Raw genomic sequence first — 19,680 nt, 5'->3', positions numbered from 1 at the left:
ACACGGTACCATTCATTTTCTCCATCATCAAGCAAGAAAATTTAGCTCAATGCCATTCCAGAGTAAAAACGGAGCAGGACTTGCCAATTTACTTTAGTTCTGCATTAGCCTACTTTCCTGGCCAAACCTTGTTTGAATATTTTTTTTCCTCGAGGTTGGTTTCTTTGGATCCAAGACTGTTATGTGGGGGAGCTGAATGAGAGTGTGAAGACAGACAGACAGAAAGAAAATCTATTTGATTCTCCCTTTGCGTCCGCTAAAGCCTCCCTTGCATGCCTCAGATTTATAACATCCCAAATTCAATTCAATTATTACCCTCTGCAAGAGCTTAATGGGAGGAACATTCATTTCAATCAAATGTGGTGACACCAACAAGCTCCCCCACCCCACACACCCACACCAGGACCACGATTCAGATCCCAAATCCGACTGCGCGCGCTTGCCTCTTTAGTCACGCATTCATTTTCTTAATGAAGCGAATGGGCGGTGCTCCCAGAACATTCGGTCAAGAGAAGGTGGGGGGGGGATACACGGGCTGTCGGTCCACGGCGATATCGCTGTTTACCTCATTAATGACAGTTCAAGTCGCTCAGGCAAGGACAATTTAAAAAGAAGTCAGACCCGACTGAAAGTCAAAAGTAGTCGCTAATGAGGGAAGGGTAACCACAGTCATAAGTCAGCAGCAGGGGTCCGTCATCATGCTAATTATAGCCATAGCTCACAGCTGTTAGTGACTGTCAGGAAAAGCCACAGCTGTATCCAAAGGGGCCGCTGATATGCCGTCTATGCAACCCTCTCTGACTATTTCAGATAATAACGTGACACCGCTTGCAGTAAGAACCAACACCGGAGCATACAGACATCACTTTCTTCCCTTTGGAACCTGTGCAACATTTAAATGCATATTATCGACGCGGTCGTTATTTTGGGACTGTGTCGGAGCGAGTCAGGGATTTTGTTGGCCTCCAATTGCCGCAAAAATAAAATGGCGTTGAGTTTGTCACTCTACACCTTGCCAATTTTCAAATGATACCCAACACACACCACAAGCCAATCTTTTTGAGACATGTTGTGGATAATGAGGCTTGACTTAAAATTCAGCTTGATTATTAGTCTGTGTGCGCAGCCCAGGAGAAAAAGCCATCATTTTTTTTCCCCCCGAAGTGTCAACTTTGAATTTGACTTCACGTTGCGCATGACACATCAGACAAAACAACACAAAAAATGGCCTTATGTTATTCTCGTTCATCTGCCTGCTGCTCATCACGAGTGACATTTGTGATGGAGATTTAAAAAAAAAAAAACGTAATGTTTTTATCTCGCATACCCATCTCCGTTGGTGATGAATAGTGGTGATGGGCGAGGAAACAGCAAAGAGTCAGAAGCAAAAAAAAAGCGAGAGACATGACAAGTGGGAAGATCCATGCGGAGCCTTTAATTTTCGAAACCTTCATCCTCAACCCGAATGATGAGACTTGTGGCTGTGTGTGTGCATGTGAAACAGGAATGTGCTGACTCTTTGGTAATACACAGTACAGAGTCGCATCGCTGTCAGCGGAAGAGTTTCAAATGTGTGAGCGAGAGTGTCATGAGTGGGTGTGGCCTTGCTGTCGCGCTCTCTCCGTCGAGCTGCACAGCCACAGGAAATAAAAGGATCCTGATTAGGTGAAGGCCCCTACCCGAGTGTCTCCTGTTCCACTCAGACACTCAAAAGATGAAATGGGAAATTGCATGAAGGAAGTTAGCGCCTCCTGTTTAAAAAAAAAAAAAAATCATAAAAAATGATGAGCAACAACTTCTGGAGATTCTCAGACTCCCACAGGAGCAGATGTTCACCACTCTGCAAAAACATTTTTAAAAATGGCCGCTGGCTAATTCAACCATATTCGTCATCATATAGCGTGCAGTCATGCGGATTTGATTGTGTTTTCACTTGTGGAGGCAGCGCTTTGTCACCAAGCCACTGAATTAAACTCCGTTAAGTAGTTTGCAGATGCGGCACATTCGGGAGACGCAGCGGCAGGCGCGAACCTCCACATTGAAATCTGAGTATGTGCTGGTTATCAGAAGTCAATGGTGGCAACGCTGTTAGCTAAAAGCTGATCTGTGTGTGCTGACACTGCAGCTCCTGCTGCTTCGTATTGGCGACTGCGTCCCATCGACAATGGCTGATCTAAGATAGCTGCAGAGTCATGTGCGGAGAAAATTAGTGTGGGGTGTGGTTCATATGTAAACAGGACGATCAGAGACATCCCTAATTTGCAATATTCAAAACAGCTCACTCACAGACACACTTTCAGTAATAGGCAGAATCTGACGACTTTCTCTGTATATCTTTGTTTCCGTTCTCTTGTCTCAGAGTGAGGACATTCCCCAAGGACTCGGCATTACTGGGCAGAGACACCGTTCGAGCACTCATGCATTACGCCCTGAAGGTTTGGAGTGACATCGCGCCGCTGAACTTCCACGAGGTGGCAGGAAACGACGCCGACATGCAGATTGACTTCACGAAGGCCGACCACGATGATGGATATCCCTTTGATGGGCCAGGGGGCGCCGTGGCCCATGCCTTTTTCCCTGGGGAGAGGTTCACCGCTGGGGATACGCATTTCGATGATGATGAGGCGTGGACCTTCAGATCACCAGGTGAGAGAGACAGAGGTCATTTCCCAAGCTGTGCTTCTAAAACTTATCACACCAATTGTCACCTCAAATAATTCTTAGCTCTCCAAAAGCCTCTCCAAGAATCTGTCTAAGAGCGTACAGTCAAACCTCGGTTTTCGAACATCTCTGTTCACGACCAAAAATTTCAAGTTTTTTATGCCTCGGATTATGACTGAAAATCAGTTCTCGACCAAACTGAGCGCACTTGAATGCGCCACTTGACTCCTCTCACCTTCCTTACACGAGGAAGTGACGCTTCCTTGTGTAGTGTTCCATTGTGAGCAGACATGTTCAATAAAGATTTTTTTTTTTTTAAATAGAGCGTGGTTTCGGTTTTCGAACAATTTCGGTTTTCGAACAGCCTTCTGGAATGTATTATGGTCAAAAACCGAGGTATGACTGTTTTTTGTTCCGGAGATGACTGAATTCTAGCTAGCTTTTTGCACATGCAATAGCGATTGTTCTGGATATGTAAAAACCAAAAAATGATGGGGTCACACTGTTCAAACAGGATCAAAACCAGCAAAGATACTTAATTGTAAATAGTTGCGACATATATGTTTGACGACTCGCTAATTGGTGTTGTAGTACTCCACTAAACTCATTTGAATAACTCATTATGCATTTCCACTGAACTCTCTTGGAAATATGTGTAGCTGTCTTCCGTAAATGATCATCAAATGTATTCATGTTAATCATATCTTGATTGATTCATCGATTTACAGAAAGACAAATGTTGATGGCCATTTCAAATGTTTTCAGGACATGGACTACGGGCAAATGCCACATGTTAGCGCACTGTCTATAATTACAGCATCAATGCTTTTATTTTTAGAACCGGATTATATTTCTCTTGACACAAGTTGATTGTGTGGTTCTGTTCTGAGCATTTATCTTGATTGATCAAGCCAAACTTGTTTCATCCAACACTGCTCGTTTGGAGGAGTGACGACAAAGATGCAAAAGCTTCCCGAAATGGGAGCCTGCCTATTTGTGGTCTGATCTGGAAAGCGCAATATGCTCTTTAAATGTTTTGAGCTTACAATGTTCTCTTATCCCTCCGTCATTCGCACTACTTTTGGAATTTGCTATCCCCCTGATGAATTTTTGGCATTTTTCCTGATGTCAAGCACAGAGGCAAAATTTCAGCAGCTTTGGAAAAATATTGTTAGTGACAGGGAGGAAGTGTTTTCCTTTGTTTATTTATTCATTTTTTAAAATCAATAGATAACGTCTCACCTGTCACTTCCAGTGTTCCTCATTTTCCTGTCATGAGCCTTTATGTAAAAGAAGAAAAATGAAGGTGCACTATGAGTCCACTCATCCAGATGAAATGAGGCGATGGAGTGATCTGTAATCGTTGCCCTGACTGAACTTGTCATGTGGCAACGTCTCGGCGCGGTCACACAAATGACAGCTATACCCTTTCCTTTCCTTTCCTTTCCTCTGAATTTGCTATTTTTAGTGTCCTGTTTAGTGAACTTCACTCTGACCTTCAACGTTGGCACCGTCCTCCTTATTGCTCCTGATAAATGATGGAAGGAGAGGCGGCAGAAACAAGAACGCTTAGGAAAGTCTGAGAGCAGGCTGTCAAAATTTCCTTCTTGAACTCAACAGTGCGCGTTTTAAGAAGACAAAAATTCGACTCTTTGTTCTTTCTTGAGTAGAAGTAACACCACAACAAATTCTAAGGGTCCTTTTGGCTTGTTTTTCGGCTTGTTTGTCGGTTTTCAGGTCAAATTTGTTAGACACGTGCAAGGTAGGCTTAATGGTAACTTCAGGGTATTTTCAATGATTCTGTAGGCTTTTAAATCACACCGGGTTGTTCTGCGCAAAATTATCTTGATTTATCAAGCACAACATGTTTCATCCGAGATTGCCTGCTGCGGGAGAGCTGCTGATTTGAAATGAGGACATGATGCTAGGCGCCTTCTAAACGCAACGCAGCCTGCCAAATCCCGGTCAGTGCTGGAAAACACGACATGTTGTCTTGACGCTTGGAGCTCGGCACCGTTTTATATGATTCCAAAGCATTTATGCTGACAGCCTCGCAGGGCGATGGGAATTTTGCTGTGTTTCGTATGACTGGCTCGTTATGAACATGACAAACAGAACATTTTCAAAAATGTTTCAAAAGTTTGCCTGTTTGTACTCTCACATTGTATCCACTCTCGCCCACTGGATTTGTGAAGCAAACACTTTTTCCAAACAAACCATCTGGCGTGTGATGCTGCAAGGGTTGGGCCGGTGTACAAAAAAACGGAGAGTTGCTAACCCAATGATGGAGGTTGCTCATTAGAGGGGGACAAAACATGTTGGAGACTGACATCAAATGGTCTTGAGTCAAACATCAAATTGAGGAAGCTGGCCTGGCCAACGCAAGTCCTTGAGCTCTTGATCGTCACTATTATACCAATCGAAGCTGTCGGAAGGTCGCAGCACCACCTGGACGTTTCGTATCCGGCTTTGAAGACATATTGACGGAACTAAGAACCTTACGCTTGCAAGATTAACACTCCTCACCAGAACTATGTCTACTTTCATGCGGTTTACTCCCTGTTTTGGTTTCTTTTCACGCAGTAAAAATAAATCCCAAATATATCACACCAGATGTTCTTTTATTGGTCACAAAAATGCAAACAGTAATCGCATCGTATGGATGCGAGAAACTGCACAAATAAAACATTTCAACATTTGTCGACAACGATGACAATCTGCCAAGCTAATGCGCTCTAAGGCAGTGGTCCCCAACCCCGGGCCGCGGACCGGTACCGGTCCGTGGGTCATTCGGTATCGGGCCACACAGAAAAAATGCATAACTTACATTATTTCCTTTTCATTCATTTTGGAATCTGTTTTATTTTGAAAAATTACTGGATTTTCTGTTACATCCGTCGACAGTATGTCACTCTTGATGAAGGTCAAGGTGCGCTTCTCGGTCATGTGATAGGTTACAGTTAAAATGAAACCGAGTAGCTAGCAAAATGAGTACAAACCAAACGTCTTTAGAAATTTACTTTGGGAAGGGGAAAAGACCCAGCCAGGAGACAGAAAAGGAGCCGACGACTTTTAAAAAAAAGAAGGCGACATTTAATACACACTATCAGGATTTCCTACTGAAAATACGGACTTATCTCAATGGGAGATTCCCCCGCACCAAGCTCACTCTGCATAATGTGCGATGATGGTGAATCGTATTTTTCATGCACTTTGTATTTGCGGTGTATCTTATTTTGAAGGTACGTTTAAACGTTACCATAGTGACCACAGAGTGTTGCGGCCAGATAGGAATTTCCTTGTGTCGTGATTCGTGTTTATTATTGTTTAAAAAAATACCACAGTTTTCATGCAGGTCATATCAAATTAATTTGTTGTATTTATCCGCCACACTTAAAGGCCGGTCCCTGAAAATATTGTCTGACATTAAACCGGTCTGTGGGGCAAAAAAGATTGGGGACCGCTGCTCTAAGGTGTCATTTTGAGCAAATGATCCTTTTTCACGGCGCGAAAACTAGATAAGCTGCCATCAAACAAGATGCGAACCGCACACATGATAAATCAAAGATGTGTTTCGTAGGTCATTAGCCTGTAGTTAGCGCGCCGCCATAAAGCAGGTAAGGAAGTTTGCTTCCTTGACAATTGAATCAGATGAATGTCCAAAACCTCTGGCAACAGAACATCGTTTTGCCTCTGTCGTCGCCCACGTTTGATCGTTACCACAGAACCTGCGGTCGAGCTAAATTTGATCAATGGTCAGGTGCCAATGTGAAAGCATCATGAGACAGCTTCGTAACTCGTCTCACAACGCCCCATGCGTCCTTATCAGTCATTTCATTTGGCACTGAGAGTGAATTGATCCCGCGCCAGCTGCACCAAAGTCAGCTATGTAAACAACCACACTGCCAATGACTCCTGGGCAGGATTTTACCGAGTGGTTCATCCCTCTTTTGTCACATTTCTCATGCGACACTTTGTATGCTAGAAACAATTCAGCCAGTGATCCTTCTCCAAGATCAAAACTCAGGCTGAAACCATCAGGATGTTGTACGGCTGTGTCTCTGCTGAGAGACATTTGATGAGGAAAACAGTCCTTGAAAGGTGGAGCTACGCTGTCAAAGCACGTGTGTGTGATGAATCCGACTGTACCCAAGGTCGGTGGAGTGCAATGATACAAAGAGCGCTCATTATTTCCTCGTTTCTTATTTCTGTCCTGCACTTACTGTATATTCTGGGTTACTGCGGATTCCCACCATGGATGGCTTCATGTCTGACCAGTTCAGTGTGTGGGCGCATCCTCGCCAGCTGCACAAATGGGGGAGGGGGCGGAGTAATGAGTGGAATGAAGTGAAGAGTCCAGGGGTCATCGGTGTCCATGTGACTCTATTCAATTGTTGTCCGACCACTTTGATTTCACCACCGCCTCCTGCAAATGAATGACTTCAGCATGGTCGAAGAAGAAAAGATGATCCGAAGATGATCTTAGTCAAAGTGCCCCAGTTGCAGCTTTTTCCTCATTCAATTGTGATGGAATTGTTATCGGTGTAGCATTTGGCTCCGGTCCACTGAGTCCATAGAGGTCCCTTTTATCAGGAGTCATTTGAGAAAACAAGGTCCTATTGATTTTTCAATAAAATCGGACACAAAATGGCACAAGAGGCAGCTAAGGGCAGATTGGTCGCCTGTGGACGTTTTTCAAGGCTTTGTTATCGCATCTAAAAGACCGTAGTTGATGTTTGAGCAAGTTAAAAATGAAGGTCAAAACCGTATTTTTCTCTCCCCGTACTATTAAAAAGGCACCTTTGTTTTGAATCATTCCCCCACAAATGACAGTTGTTATTTCATGTAAATTTCCGCACACACCGGAACATTGGAATGGTTGCTTCGTCTGTGACTGTTTTCTTGTTAAAGGAACTGAATTGAATGTGAAATAAAAACACAGCGGGCCACAAACCTCCCAAAATGCAGCGCAGCTTCTGCGTTGCATCGTGGCATTAAATGGTGATTTTAGGCAAAAAAAAACAAAACAAAAACAAAGATGCCTGAAGTGGCTCAGTAGCACAAAAGTATTTTTGCCATATCGGTAAACTGAGTCGATGGAAAAATGAGGCTTCACGGTACAGGGGAAACTCGCTTTTCATATGTCCTCTTTGTCCCGCAAGGATACGTCCTTGGACCAATTCTGTTTTCATTGTCAATGCACCCACTGGGTCCGCTGTTCAGCCCCTTTCATGCTCTGACGATGACACAGAGAACTGTTATCCCTGCCAAACCCAGTAACTCAAATTGATCTCCCTTCTTGAATGTTTAGCTAACAAAGAGTGGAGGACTCAACATTTTCTTGATATTTACCCGCACAAAACCAACGTTATTTTGATTGAAACCTTTTTCATTGCTGCTACTCCGCATCAAGATGTCACACATTACTGCTGTTCTCGCGTCCTCTGTTGGCTTCTGGGGAATTGAGAATAAAATAAATAAATCGGGGGTGCCTCACTGGCAACCCGTAAATCTTCCCGCTCTTGTCTCGGAAGATCCTGTGGATTGCTTAGGAAGCACGACCTGATCTCACACCTAACTCAATTTTGGAGCTGCTGGTTCCTTTTGTCCCTTCCTCCCGTTTTCTTTTCTTTTATTCTGGTTCATTTCTGTGTGCCATGTTTACTACCTTTGTCAACATGCTCGTGTGTTGTCATTTAAATTAAACCTTACTTGCCAGCAAAAAAAGCAAAACAACAGAATGTGCGCGGCGTCACGAAAAGAAGTGTGTACTTGAACTGAGATGACGCTGCGATGTTTGACAATTTTAAGTGCCGTGAGCTCAAAAGTTGATGTTATCCTCATCAGCCTTTAACTATTTAGTGAGAGTCAGTGGAGGTAGGAAGTAAAATTCAAGTGGCCTTCACTTTGTGCACGCGCGTGTGGGTGTGCTTGCGTATGAATCATCGAGCTGTGCAAGTGGTTCCCGCTTTTAAGCCTAACCCCCCCGCTGTGTTGGAGCCCCCTCAAGGGTGAAATTTGCATCCGAGTGCATCAGACCTTTCAATCTAAAAAGCAAACACACATCTACGCATGGGTTACGCACTAGTTGGGAAAAAAAAACACCTCCTGAAGTCAGCGTATTGTTTGACTTCAGAAGGTGCCATTTTCACCACACTTGGGCTGTAGCTGGAAATATAGAAACTTAACAATAAAAATCTTCAGTCATTCAAGCACTGTATCATTTGGACACATTATATGACATTCTAAAACAGTGCGAAAGACTGTTCCACTTTGAAGGCCCCTTCAAAAGTTGGCTTCTTTCGTTTTTGTTTTTTTAATTAAGGGAATACACTGCTGCTTAACTCCTTATTTGCCTGCTGCCGCTCATTCACAGAAATATTTCAATATTTACAATACAATACAAGTGGCCGTTATGACGGTGAATTTTGTGAAAATAAAGATGTTGAATCACCTCCACATATGACATAAAGTATACAGTACACAACACATTAATGGATTTAAAATCAAAAGTCAAGAATAATGCTTTGTTTAAACATTGTTTACGTTAATGTAAAAAGGGGTTTGGTAATGAGAAAATGCTTACAATATCATATGTTATTATGGATTACATGTGATAATTTGAAATTTTGGTTCAGACTTTGGCAAGGATCATGGAACTTGACATGCTTGATTTGCTTTCATGGGGCACATAAAATGATGTGGCGGGCCAGATCTGGCCCCCGGCCCTTGACTTAGACACCTGTGGAATAGAGAAAAAAACAGTTCGAACTCACATGCACACCAGTGGACAATCTCCACATCCTGAGGTTTGGACACTTAACTTTTTGAGGTCTTTTGGCTACATTGAGCGCAGCGGCTCTGTCCTCGAAATGTTGCAGCCGCTCAATTGGGGCGTAGCTAATGACTTCAAGTCACACGCATATTGCAGTCGCATATTCGCTTGCGATCCCACAACGCCCTCCTCCACCGTCACCAGACGTGTTTATCACGGTGTCTGCGGATCCGTCCAGACAACAGATGCGAAACTCAGCTGTGCCGCCGCCGAGCTATCTGAGCCGTAAATTGTTCAACTTTCACAAAAGGCAAGCCGGTGCCTTGAAAAACTTGTTAGGTCATCTGAATGTTAGCGCCTCAGCTCTCTAATCATCTCGAGAGAAATGGACCTTATCGGATAAAATCCAACGCTGAGTAATTGCCTTTGCTAATTCCCTTCCACCCTCTCCCAGTACATTGTTCTCAGCGGGACATTAAATCTTTGGTCCGCTAAGACCAACTCCTAATGTGTGTGATGATGCTGAATAGTGGAATATTAAGCAACGCATTCACTGGACCAATTCACCACTGCTGCTGTATCTGACTCCCATTAAGTCCGGCGAGTAACATCAAATAAGACGAGATCCAAGACGTGGTCTTTTTGCTCTGATGGGCAACCCATGAAGCAAACTGCCGCCGACTGCTAATTATCTCGAGTGAAATAAAGGTCTCGTTAATAAATAAGCAGATGAATTGTTCTACTGCGGTGTACCTGCATAGAAACTAAAAAAGAAAAACCGAGCGGTCATTTCAGTGTGTTATTTATTACTCACCTTCCAACGTCTTTTCACTGGAATCCCGTTGCGATGAGACCATTGATCCAAAGTGGTAAAAATGTCGTAATTGTGCCAGCGTCGGGGACAAACACTTGGTTTATTTTTTAATTTATTGCATTCATCCTTTTTTTTCCCCGCAGAAAGTCATCTCATGTTTTGATGATTCTATACAAGGCTTAGAAAGTTCTGGCGTCATTTCTGCACAATAAAAGCATTCGGGCTGATGTAAGAGCTACTTAATGACTCACTCGTGAATCTTGTCAGCGCAAAGCTTTTGACTGCTAAATATGAAAGAACTTTGATTGCCTGAAGAACTTTTCAAAGCTCACTCTGCTGTTACGTGCCAAATTCTCTCGGCTTCCACGCTGTCCGCCGGCGTGCGCTCCATTCGTTTAGCCTCACATGGGTCCAAAACACGAAGCCCGGTACACGATGAGTTCAAAGCCCTTGTTCTCTCTCAATCCCTTCTTTTGTTCCCTTTTCCTGTCTGCTCCCATAGATTACAGGTGCTATTTGTCTTGCCATGGTCCCAAGTGGGACCCGGAAGGATGAAAGTGTGTCCCCTTGTAGTGCCAAACGAAGGTTACAGTCTTCAGGGGCTACGCGCGAGGTTAGCTTTGCTTAGCTTGAAATGCAAGTGATCCGCATTTCTGACGAACTTGAGTCGTGTATAATGTGGAATTTGCGAGGCTTTTTCTTTGGAATGGTCGGAAGCCGCTCCCGAGGTGTCTCCCTGCTCTCTGGTTCTGACTGGCAACCCCGAGAGTCAGGCAGGCTTAGCGAAGTTATCTCTCTTCTGCACACTCTGCAGTGCTAGAATCCTCCTGATTCTACCTGCCATGCCTCTTCATTTATTCAGTAAGCAGATGAACGTCCATGACATTTAACACCTGAACTGGGTTTGAAACACGTCAATCTAGGCCACCATCCACAGGAAAAGGTCACATTGTCGGTAACATTCGCACCAAAACTAAGGATATGCTGAAGCGCTTAGTCTATGGTTCATTTCAGTCGAATGTGAGATGCATTTTTTTGGTGTGCCCAAAGTTAAGATTTCCAAAAATATCCGACTTGTACCTGTATTTTGTTTGGAATACCCACCACAGTTTTACAGTACAGTAGTTTGCTGGTTTGTTTGAGAAGCGATTGTACGAAAGGAATTGGAATTGGAATTTTTTTATTCTCATCTATACATGTCCTGTAAATTGACTGGCAGCAAGCCCACGGCATAATTAGGCATGAGCTAATTGTGACAGTATGATAACCATGAGAAAAAAAATTCACAGTCTTAAAATTACAGCTCGAAAATGTCGTCTTTGGAAATATTTGCGTAAATAAAAACAGACGTGCTAGAGCCTATCCCAGCTGTCTTCGGGCAGTAGGCGGCACCCTGAACTGGTTGCCAGCCAATCGCAGGGCCTTATTTATTTTGTTCAGATGGAAAGGAATACATTTCGGAATTAACGTATTTTTCGCACTATAGAGCGCCTCAGAGTATAAGGCGCACCTTCAATGAATGGCCGATTTTAAAGCTGTTTTCATATATAGGGCGCACCGAGCGCATAGAATAGAAGCTACAACAGTGGCTTTCGGTATTCATCAACTAGATGGGGAATATTATACAATACAATAGAGCTTTATTTATATAGACCCCTAGCTGCCGTTTTGTTATGCATCCACTAGATGGAGCCAGGCTAAATGGAATACAATACAATACAGCTTTATTTATATAGAGCTTTCACAACCGCTGCAGCTGGAACAAAGCGCTTTACAGAACATTTCAAATACAACGTCCAAGAAATCAGAATATTGATCCATATCTCATTCACTCCCAAAGACGTTTTGAAACATCTTTTCAGACTTGGTCTAGGAATTGGCTGGAACTGAATGAGGTATGTAAGGCACGTCGGATTATTAGGCGCACTGTCGGCTTTTGAGAAAATTAAATATTTTTAGGTGCCCTTTATAGTGCCAAAAATATGGTAGATGGATGTTCTACTTGGAGCAGATGCGTGCACATTTTCAGCATGGTGTCTCTGATCCACTGGTGAAAGAAGACTTTGATCCTCTCTTCTTTCATCTAGAACTGCTTGAAACAACAAAGAGTATGCAGAAAAGGGGTTAAGATTGCATGACTGTCTGTGTTTTATGTGTTGTGTTGTATTATTTTGTTATTATAAGTTCAAGATGGTGCCGCGAGAGTGGCTGCCTTTACAGCAGCTCCTATACTTTTTCTTCTTCTACTTTGTTCCTTTCATAACTTTGCTGCTGTAAATTGGGAATTTCTCCATTGTGAGACGAATAAAGGTTTTCTTATTCTTATTCTTAAAAAAGTATTCGATTTGATCTTTGATGCTCTGAACATGAGATTTTAATCAGGGTTCAAGTCTTTTCCAGTGATTCCAATCATCAGTCACCCATCCGCTCTGCTTTCCTCAGACTCTCACGGGATGGACCTGTTTGCGGTCGCCGTCCACGAGTTTGGTCACGCCATTGGCCTTGTCCACACCTCGGCCATGGAGTCCATCATGAGACCGTACTACCAGGGTCCTGTCGGAGACCCTCTGAAGTACAACTTACCCTATGAAGACAAGGTCCGCGTCTGGCAGCTCTATGGTATGATGGACGATGCTCGCTTTCATCATGAATGTTTTAGTCCACAGTCTTCACTAGGCCGCGGGTGATTTGTTGTCTTGCTCCTCGTCTCGAATAAAATTCCTCACCGTGAACAACAACCACGTCAAGAAGTCAATAGAGGAGCGCTTGTTTTCCTCCATTCTTATCCTTTGTCGGCGTGTGACTGACTGCGTTCAATGCAGTGTGGTTTTCTGCATTTTTCGCACCCGTGTCGGGTCTGAGCACTGGGGGGGAAAAAGCCGCGTTAGGCAGTCTTTTGCTTTATGGAGTTCTTTCTATTGAATAGAACATTCCAGCTGCACAAAGATTAACTCAGACTCATTCACCTTAACCTAGGTGTCCGTGATTCAGTTTCACACACAAATCAGCCAAGCAACCCTTCCCAAACGGCCGAGCCACCTGTCCTGATGGACGTTCCAGAAAACAAATCCATTCTACAGTAAGTACAACTTTTTTTTTTGTTCCCGATTTTAATCTTTGAAGGGAATTGGGGGGAAAAAAACATGGTGTCTCAGCCTACACTCGAGAATATTCACCTCGCAAGCAGTTTAGATTAGATCACATCCCATTAGGATAATGACTTTTGATGTAGTCTGCGATGTCACAGTTTACTGTAAGTTGATTTCGACTTTCGACAAATTTGCAGAGCGGCAGAATCGCGCCTGATGAAGCCAATCATACAACTTCACAAACATTGCACTCATAATGGGCTGCTCACGAGGCGAAAAAGTTCGACTTCATTAAAGGGGAATTCACATTTTTATGGCTTTCTGTACTCGGGTTTCCTTTAATTTTATTTTATTTTTTATTTTTTGCCACCACTCATGCTGAGAAACAGATGTAATGAAGCCATGCAGGAATACTCAACATGGCCTGCAAAATCAGGGTTTGCATCCTAATGCGGAATAATGATATACGGAGAGTGCACTGGTAAGCGCGCTTGGGATCCAGCTTACCTAATTAAGAGATTCCCCGAAGAAAGTGGAGCTTCTTTCCGACGGTATCTTCTTTATTATTAAGGATAATTAGGCTTAAGTTGATCCGTTTATGAATCGCATACACTCCTGAGTCCTAACGTGTGAGTAGGGCAACCACATGCAATCATGTCAAACTTGTGGGGCCCTTGGATAGATCCGTCAATGGCAGTTTCGAGACATGTCATATTCAAAGAATGTCAAAGGTTCCACTCTAGTTCTTTTGGTGTTTCGGATAAATTTCCATTCATTGAGTCTGGCTCCACGAGGGCAGTCGAAGTCCTCAAGATGGATTAGTTCAGACAAGCGTGCCGATAGCTACGTTAATTGAGAGCTGACCGCAGACCCTGCTTCGTTAGTCGAGGGCCTTTTATTTTCGGCCTTGACAATCGCTGTCGAGGACGTGAGCCACGTCATAAACCCTCTGGTGAAATTCCCCTCGTCAGCCTGATGGCGACCACTCGTTCTTTTAGGTCTGATCGGTCTCCTTCATGCACAATATGAATAAATCAGGATGGAGAATGAGATCTTGAAAGGGATGAGATGATTCGACCGGAGAAAGGAGCATACGTGTTAAACCTCTGAAAGAGCTGATAAACGTCCACTTTTAGCTGTTGTTTTTTTCCCCCTATTTTTAACAGTCTCTCTGTTCTTTCCTCTCATCTATCTCAGACTGGCGCGAGATGCCCCAGACAGATGCACCAGCTACTTTGATGCAGTGGCCCAGATTCGAGGGGAGGCCTTTTTTTTCAAAGGTAGCCAAGCACAAAAAAAGACAGAAATGACGGCTGCAGAAGCCGCACCGGGCGGGGCAAATAAATGAGCAGAATGAGCTTAAAAGATGTGGGAGATGGGGTTAAAAAAAGGGGGGGGGGGTTGAGGGAGAGCGCCGGACGAAAATGGCTGAGATAGCTTTTGCATTGGATGCCCAACTGAGACGCGCTGGGAAGCGTCAGGCTTTCATGTTGGCCCTCTTGAGTGGGCGCAGCCTCCTGCTGACAACAGCAACAGGGAACAACTTTTGTCTCCTCACAAGCACGATGTTTACTTGAGTTGGCATTTCAGCAAACCTTCAAACTGATCCCTGTTACAAATGCGCTCCTACCTTTTAAATCTCTGATCAAAGTGGAGTTTTCGTTCCAGTTCGTTAAAACGATTCATCTTTAAACAGTCCGTGAAAATCGTTTTAAAAACAAAAATGCACGTATTCATTTTCCACTATCGCCTGTTGTAATTTGAAATCAAAAGCGTCAAAGACGAACGGCTTAAACGGTTGGGTGTGTTCCGGAGCAATTTCAAGTGTGTTGTGAAAAAAAAAGGATGCTAGCTTTTCTCATATTGTTGTCTTCCGAAAATAATTACTAAAGTCACTTCTTTAGGGTGGTCCAGTGGTGAGCACGTCGACCTCACGGTGCAGAGGTGATGGGTTCCTGTGTGGAGTTTGCATGTTGTCCCCGGGCCTGCGTGGGTTTTCTCCGGGTACTCCGGTTTCCTCCCATATTCCATAAACATGCATGGCAGGCTGATTGAACACTCTAAATTGTCTCGAGGTGTGAGTGTGATTGTGGATGGGTGTTCATCTCTGTATGCCCTGCAATTGACTGGCAACCGCTTCAGGGATAGGCTGCAGCACCCCCACCCCCACACACACCCTTGTGAGGATAAAGCGGATCGGAAAATGGATGGATGGAAGTCACTTACTTACTCACTTATGTGTTTATTTTTGCGTCATTTGTCTCCTGCTGATGCTGGCCAGTGCCACCTCTGCTAAAATTCCGGATATCCTCGTTTCACCATGATACCCCTGAAATTAAATTGTGATGAAATATTCAGTTTTTTTTCATCACCAATTTATGATGAATAAAATGCTTGAGTGAGATATTTGAAATCTATTGTCTTCATTGAGAAGGTGATTCACTCGTCCCATGAGTAATAAGGTTTGGGGAAGGCGGGAAAAAAAACGATTGAGTGTTATTCTTCCTTAAGGAAATCTAGTGAAACGCCCATTCTTAATATTATTCTTACTGATGAATTTTTTCAGTCCCATAATTATTAAAGATTGAAGAGGGAAGAGAGTTCTTAGTGTGGACGTGTGAAAAAATTGAGTTGAAATGATGACTTCGAGCTACTGTAACACCGAAAACGAATCACTCTGGGTATAAGACTGTAGAGCAGTCAAACTCATTTTTGTTACGGGCCACATTTTAGTTACCGTTATGGCTGAAACCAAATTTGAAAAGGGCAATGATAACAGTTTATTCAACTCTTGTTTAAGTTTCTGTAATGAAGGGTTTGGTTACAAGAAAATGTTACAATTTGTCTCTTATTTATTACATACGAGAATTTTAAATTTTGGTCGAGATTTTAGCAAGCATCATGGAAAGTGACATGTTTGATTTGCTTTCGCGGGCCACATAAAATGATGTGGCGGGCCAGATCTGGCCTCCGGGCTTTGAGTTTGACACCTGTGCTGTAGAGACATCCCATAATCAGGCCTTTGTTGAATTTGACCAGAAGAGAGGAAAATTAGGCCAGATTAGACATTCGACATTTGTTCATGTTGATTGTTGGGAAATTAACGAAGCTTCTATTTTTTTGTTTGTTTTCTTTTTGTCCTTGTAGGAAAATACTTTTGGCGGCTCACTCGAGAGAAGCACCTGGTTTCTTTGCGTCCCGCTCAGATCCACTGGTTCTGGAGGGGCCTGCCCGCTAGTCTGGACAGCGTGGACGCCGTCTATGAGAGACCGGGCGACCATAAAATCATCTTTTTTAAAGGTGCACTTGCCAAACTCTTCAACACCTCCTTTGAGTGCGAGTAAAATATCAATACTTCACATCGTCACACTCCCGTACAAGAATCAATTCTCTTTTTTGTGACAATGACTGTAATTACCGGTATGTTATAGCTGAGTAAAATGAATCAATGCTACCAGCTAGCTTGCTGAAATCTCTGTGAGGGAAGACACAAAGTAGAAGTGCACAGATCTGACTTACTCACGGGAAAATGCAAATTTCTAGACAGCCAGTTTCAAGTGTGTTGCAACTTCTGTCTTAGCTGGCATCAAATTGTACATTGCCGTTTTTCCATGTCTTCCGGGAGCTCTAAAGAAAAATGCTCGCTAGCACTGCTGAAACACTCAAACAGAAACTACTTCATAAAAGTTTGTACACCAGTCTTTTTTTTTTTTTGGTTTTGTTTATGGACCACTTTTGGTGTGAAACGTTGGAAAAGCCTCTCTTGGTTTGACTGAAAGCCAGTTGGATCCGTAAAACTTGCCAAGCTAACAGTGAACACCTGCTAGTCGCGTGGGAAAGGAATCGAGCCCAACCGCAACTTGTGAATTTCCACAAATTATATTTGCTCCCCTTAAAAGCGAATATCAATTGCTTCTATTCACAATTACCGGTACCATAAATAACATCCATAAATGTACCACTAACTAAAGCACTCCAATGGCATTTTTGAAAGTTTATAGATGGCTTACTTATAATTGTTGCTACCTCCTTAACAATGCACTCCATTAAACCATTTACAGCTCAGCACGCGTAAATATGAATGTGCAGTACCAAGCACGTACATGCTAACAATTCCGATGACGATTTTAACTGGCGCTACACTGATCAGTTGACTGCACAACTAAGCGCACGAGTTAACATCGGTTGTGCCAGTACTCTGGGAAGGTTTAGCTAGCTACAAGCGACCCAAAAAATGGTTAGCATTTCAGCAGTGACAACATCAACTGTAGGTAAATAGGTTTAGCGATGGGCCACTGAGCTGTTGTTACGGTTTCCAATGTTTTAGATGCTGTGTTTAGTCCTACTTTGGCCCTCGACGAATGCTGTGTTTAGTCCTACTTTTATGTATCTACTCCTTCTGCCTTTTGTCAAGGAAAGTTTAGTTCAGCGGACGGCTAGGTTTTTACGTTACATTTTTTTTTTGTGTCAACTAAAACAATGAGAAAATAACAGACAGACGTTTAGGCAGAAATTTGCCAGAAAAATACTTTTAAAAATACAGTAATCCCTCGTTTATCGCGGTTAATGGGGACCAAAACCACCCGCGATAAACGAAAATCCGCGAAGTAGCGTCCAATTAACATAAACAGGTTTTTTTAAAAAAGTGTTTTTTTTTTAAAAGTCCGCAAACGGTCCGCGAGAAGCAAAACAACAGCGAGTCACATAGAGCAACATATACAGTACTATACTCATATATATATATATATATAGATATATATATATATATATATTTTTTTTTTTATATGTTTGAAAAAATCCGCGATGCACTTAACCCGCGATAAACGAACCGCGAAGTAGCGAGGGATCACTGTAATTGACATTAGGCGATAGACAAGTTTTGCCACAATGAGCGGAGGAGAGGTTCCGGTCGGGGTACAACCTATTTTAGATAGCACGCTCATGTTTCCTATTAGCTTAAAGTATTAGCTCAGTGCTAGTGAAAGAATAAACATTTGTTTCATTCTCTTCGCTTGCCCATTCAGGACTCAAGTACTGGGTGTTTAAAGACAACGTCATGGAGGAGGGCTTCCCGCGTCCAATCAGTGACTTCGGCCTACCTTTGGAAGGCGTGGACGCGGCCTTTGTGTGGCTCCACAACGAGAAGACTTACTTCTTCAAAGACAGCCGCTACTGGCGCTACGACGACCACCTGAGACAGATGGATCTGGGCTACCCGAAGGACAGCACGCTGTGGAAGGGGCTGCCCCCTCATCTGGATGACGCCATGAGGTGGTCTGATGGTCGGTAGTCCACCATGTGAATTTTAAGAATGTTGACCGTAAATGTGCGGGTGTTCACTGTCTTTGTAACGCTGATTTTTATTATTTTGAACACATTTATGCAAATGTAACATTAGCTTGTACATTTTTTTTCATTCTATTTTCATTCTTTTCTTTTGCAAAGGCCAATTTTTTGATACAATTATACCAAATGGTGTGGCTGCTGAGTGCATTCGCAGTCCAGAGTATATGACGCGACTTGGGTTACTTCGTCAACTAAAAAGATAGCTCATTTACTTCTTACGTAAAAGCATGTAGTTTAACTTTTTGCACGCATTTACATGGGCTATATTAAATAGTTTTTGGGGGGGGGGGGGTTCATTTCGAAGAACTCCAGAAATGAATGAAATTCGTCTTTCTAGATCCAATATTTGCTGAACCATCTAAAATGAATTAAATGCTTCTCAACGCGAGTGAGCGTCTTCCTTTCAAACGACCCGTGGCCAAATAGACATTTGAAATGAAACCTTCACATTTGCTCCGAGAAAAAAAATCAAAAACCTCAAACCCTTGTGAAACTTAAAACATTGACATTCAGCCAGCCCGGTGATTCATGTCGAGTCAAACAAAGACGTCACGTCGCATCTTGTATGCTGACAGCACCTGCAGCAGCAGCACAAATGCTTTTCTCTTCGCGGTCACCAACTTCGATGTTTTCACTATACTCTAGCAAATTAGTAGTCTTTGTCTTGTTAGAAACTTTAGGGAATAAACCGTGCCACTCAGCCTCCTATTGGGCTCACTCGTCCCTGAATAGCAATGCCAAACTATCTATCTATCCATCCATCTATCTATCTATATCTATATATATGGATATATATCTGCATCCACACCCGACCCCCTGTGTATATTTCGTAATCTGCCCATGTCGCATACGAATCCAGCCGTATCTGTAACATAAGGCGCACCACAGGCTGGAGTAATGAGAACGAAAATGTAAACAGTTTGAACGCCGGATCAGTGATTCATGAAATTAAGCCCTTGATGATATGTGTACTGTTTTTGTTGCGAACGCTTTAA

At 43.1% G+C, this 19,680-nt stretch overlaps 1 protein-coding gene across 1 annotated transcript in view; it reads left to right on the top strand.

The window, feature by feature from the left end:
• Positions 1 to 19,680, top strand: part of LOC147192048 (matrix metalloproteinase-17-like) — a 42,696-nt gene that overhangs the window by 20,724 nt on the left and 2,292 nt on the right. The window contains exons 4-9 of the mRNA XM_086135585.1: positions 2,360 to 2,646; positions 12,693 to 12,869; positions 13,227 to 13,329; positions 14,537 to 14,619; positions 16,487 to 16,639; positions 18,364 to 18,621. Of these exons, the coding sequence (XP_085991711.1) occupies positions 2,360 to 2,646; positions 12,693 to 12,869; positions 13,227 to 13,329; positions 14,537 to 14,619; positions 16,487 to 16,639; positions 18,364 to 18,621 (1,061 nt within the window). The remainder of the gene's footprint in view (positions 1 to 2,359; positions 2,647 to 12,692; positions 12,870 to 13,226; positions 13,330 to 14,536; positions 14,620 to 16,486; positions 16,640 to 18,363; positions 18,622 to 19,680) is intronic.

Source organism: Hippocampus guttulatus, chromosome 17 (assembly GCF_054856545.1).
Source record: "Hippocampus guttulatus isolate MCC_2025c chromosome 17, RoL_Hgut_1.0, whole genome shotgun sequence".
NCBI classification, from domain to species: domain Eukaryota; kingdom Metazoa; phylum Chordata; class Actinopteri; order Syngnathiformes; family Syngnathidae; genus Hippocampus; species Hippocampus guttulatus.
This window is presented reverse-complemented; position numbering and strand designations above follow the sequence as displayed.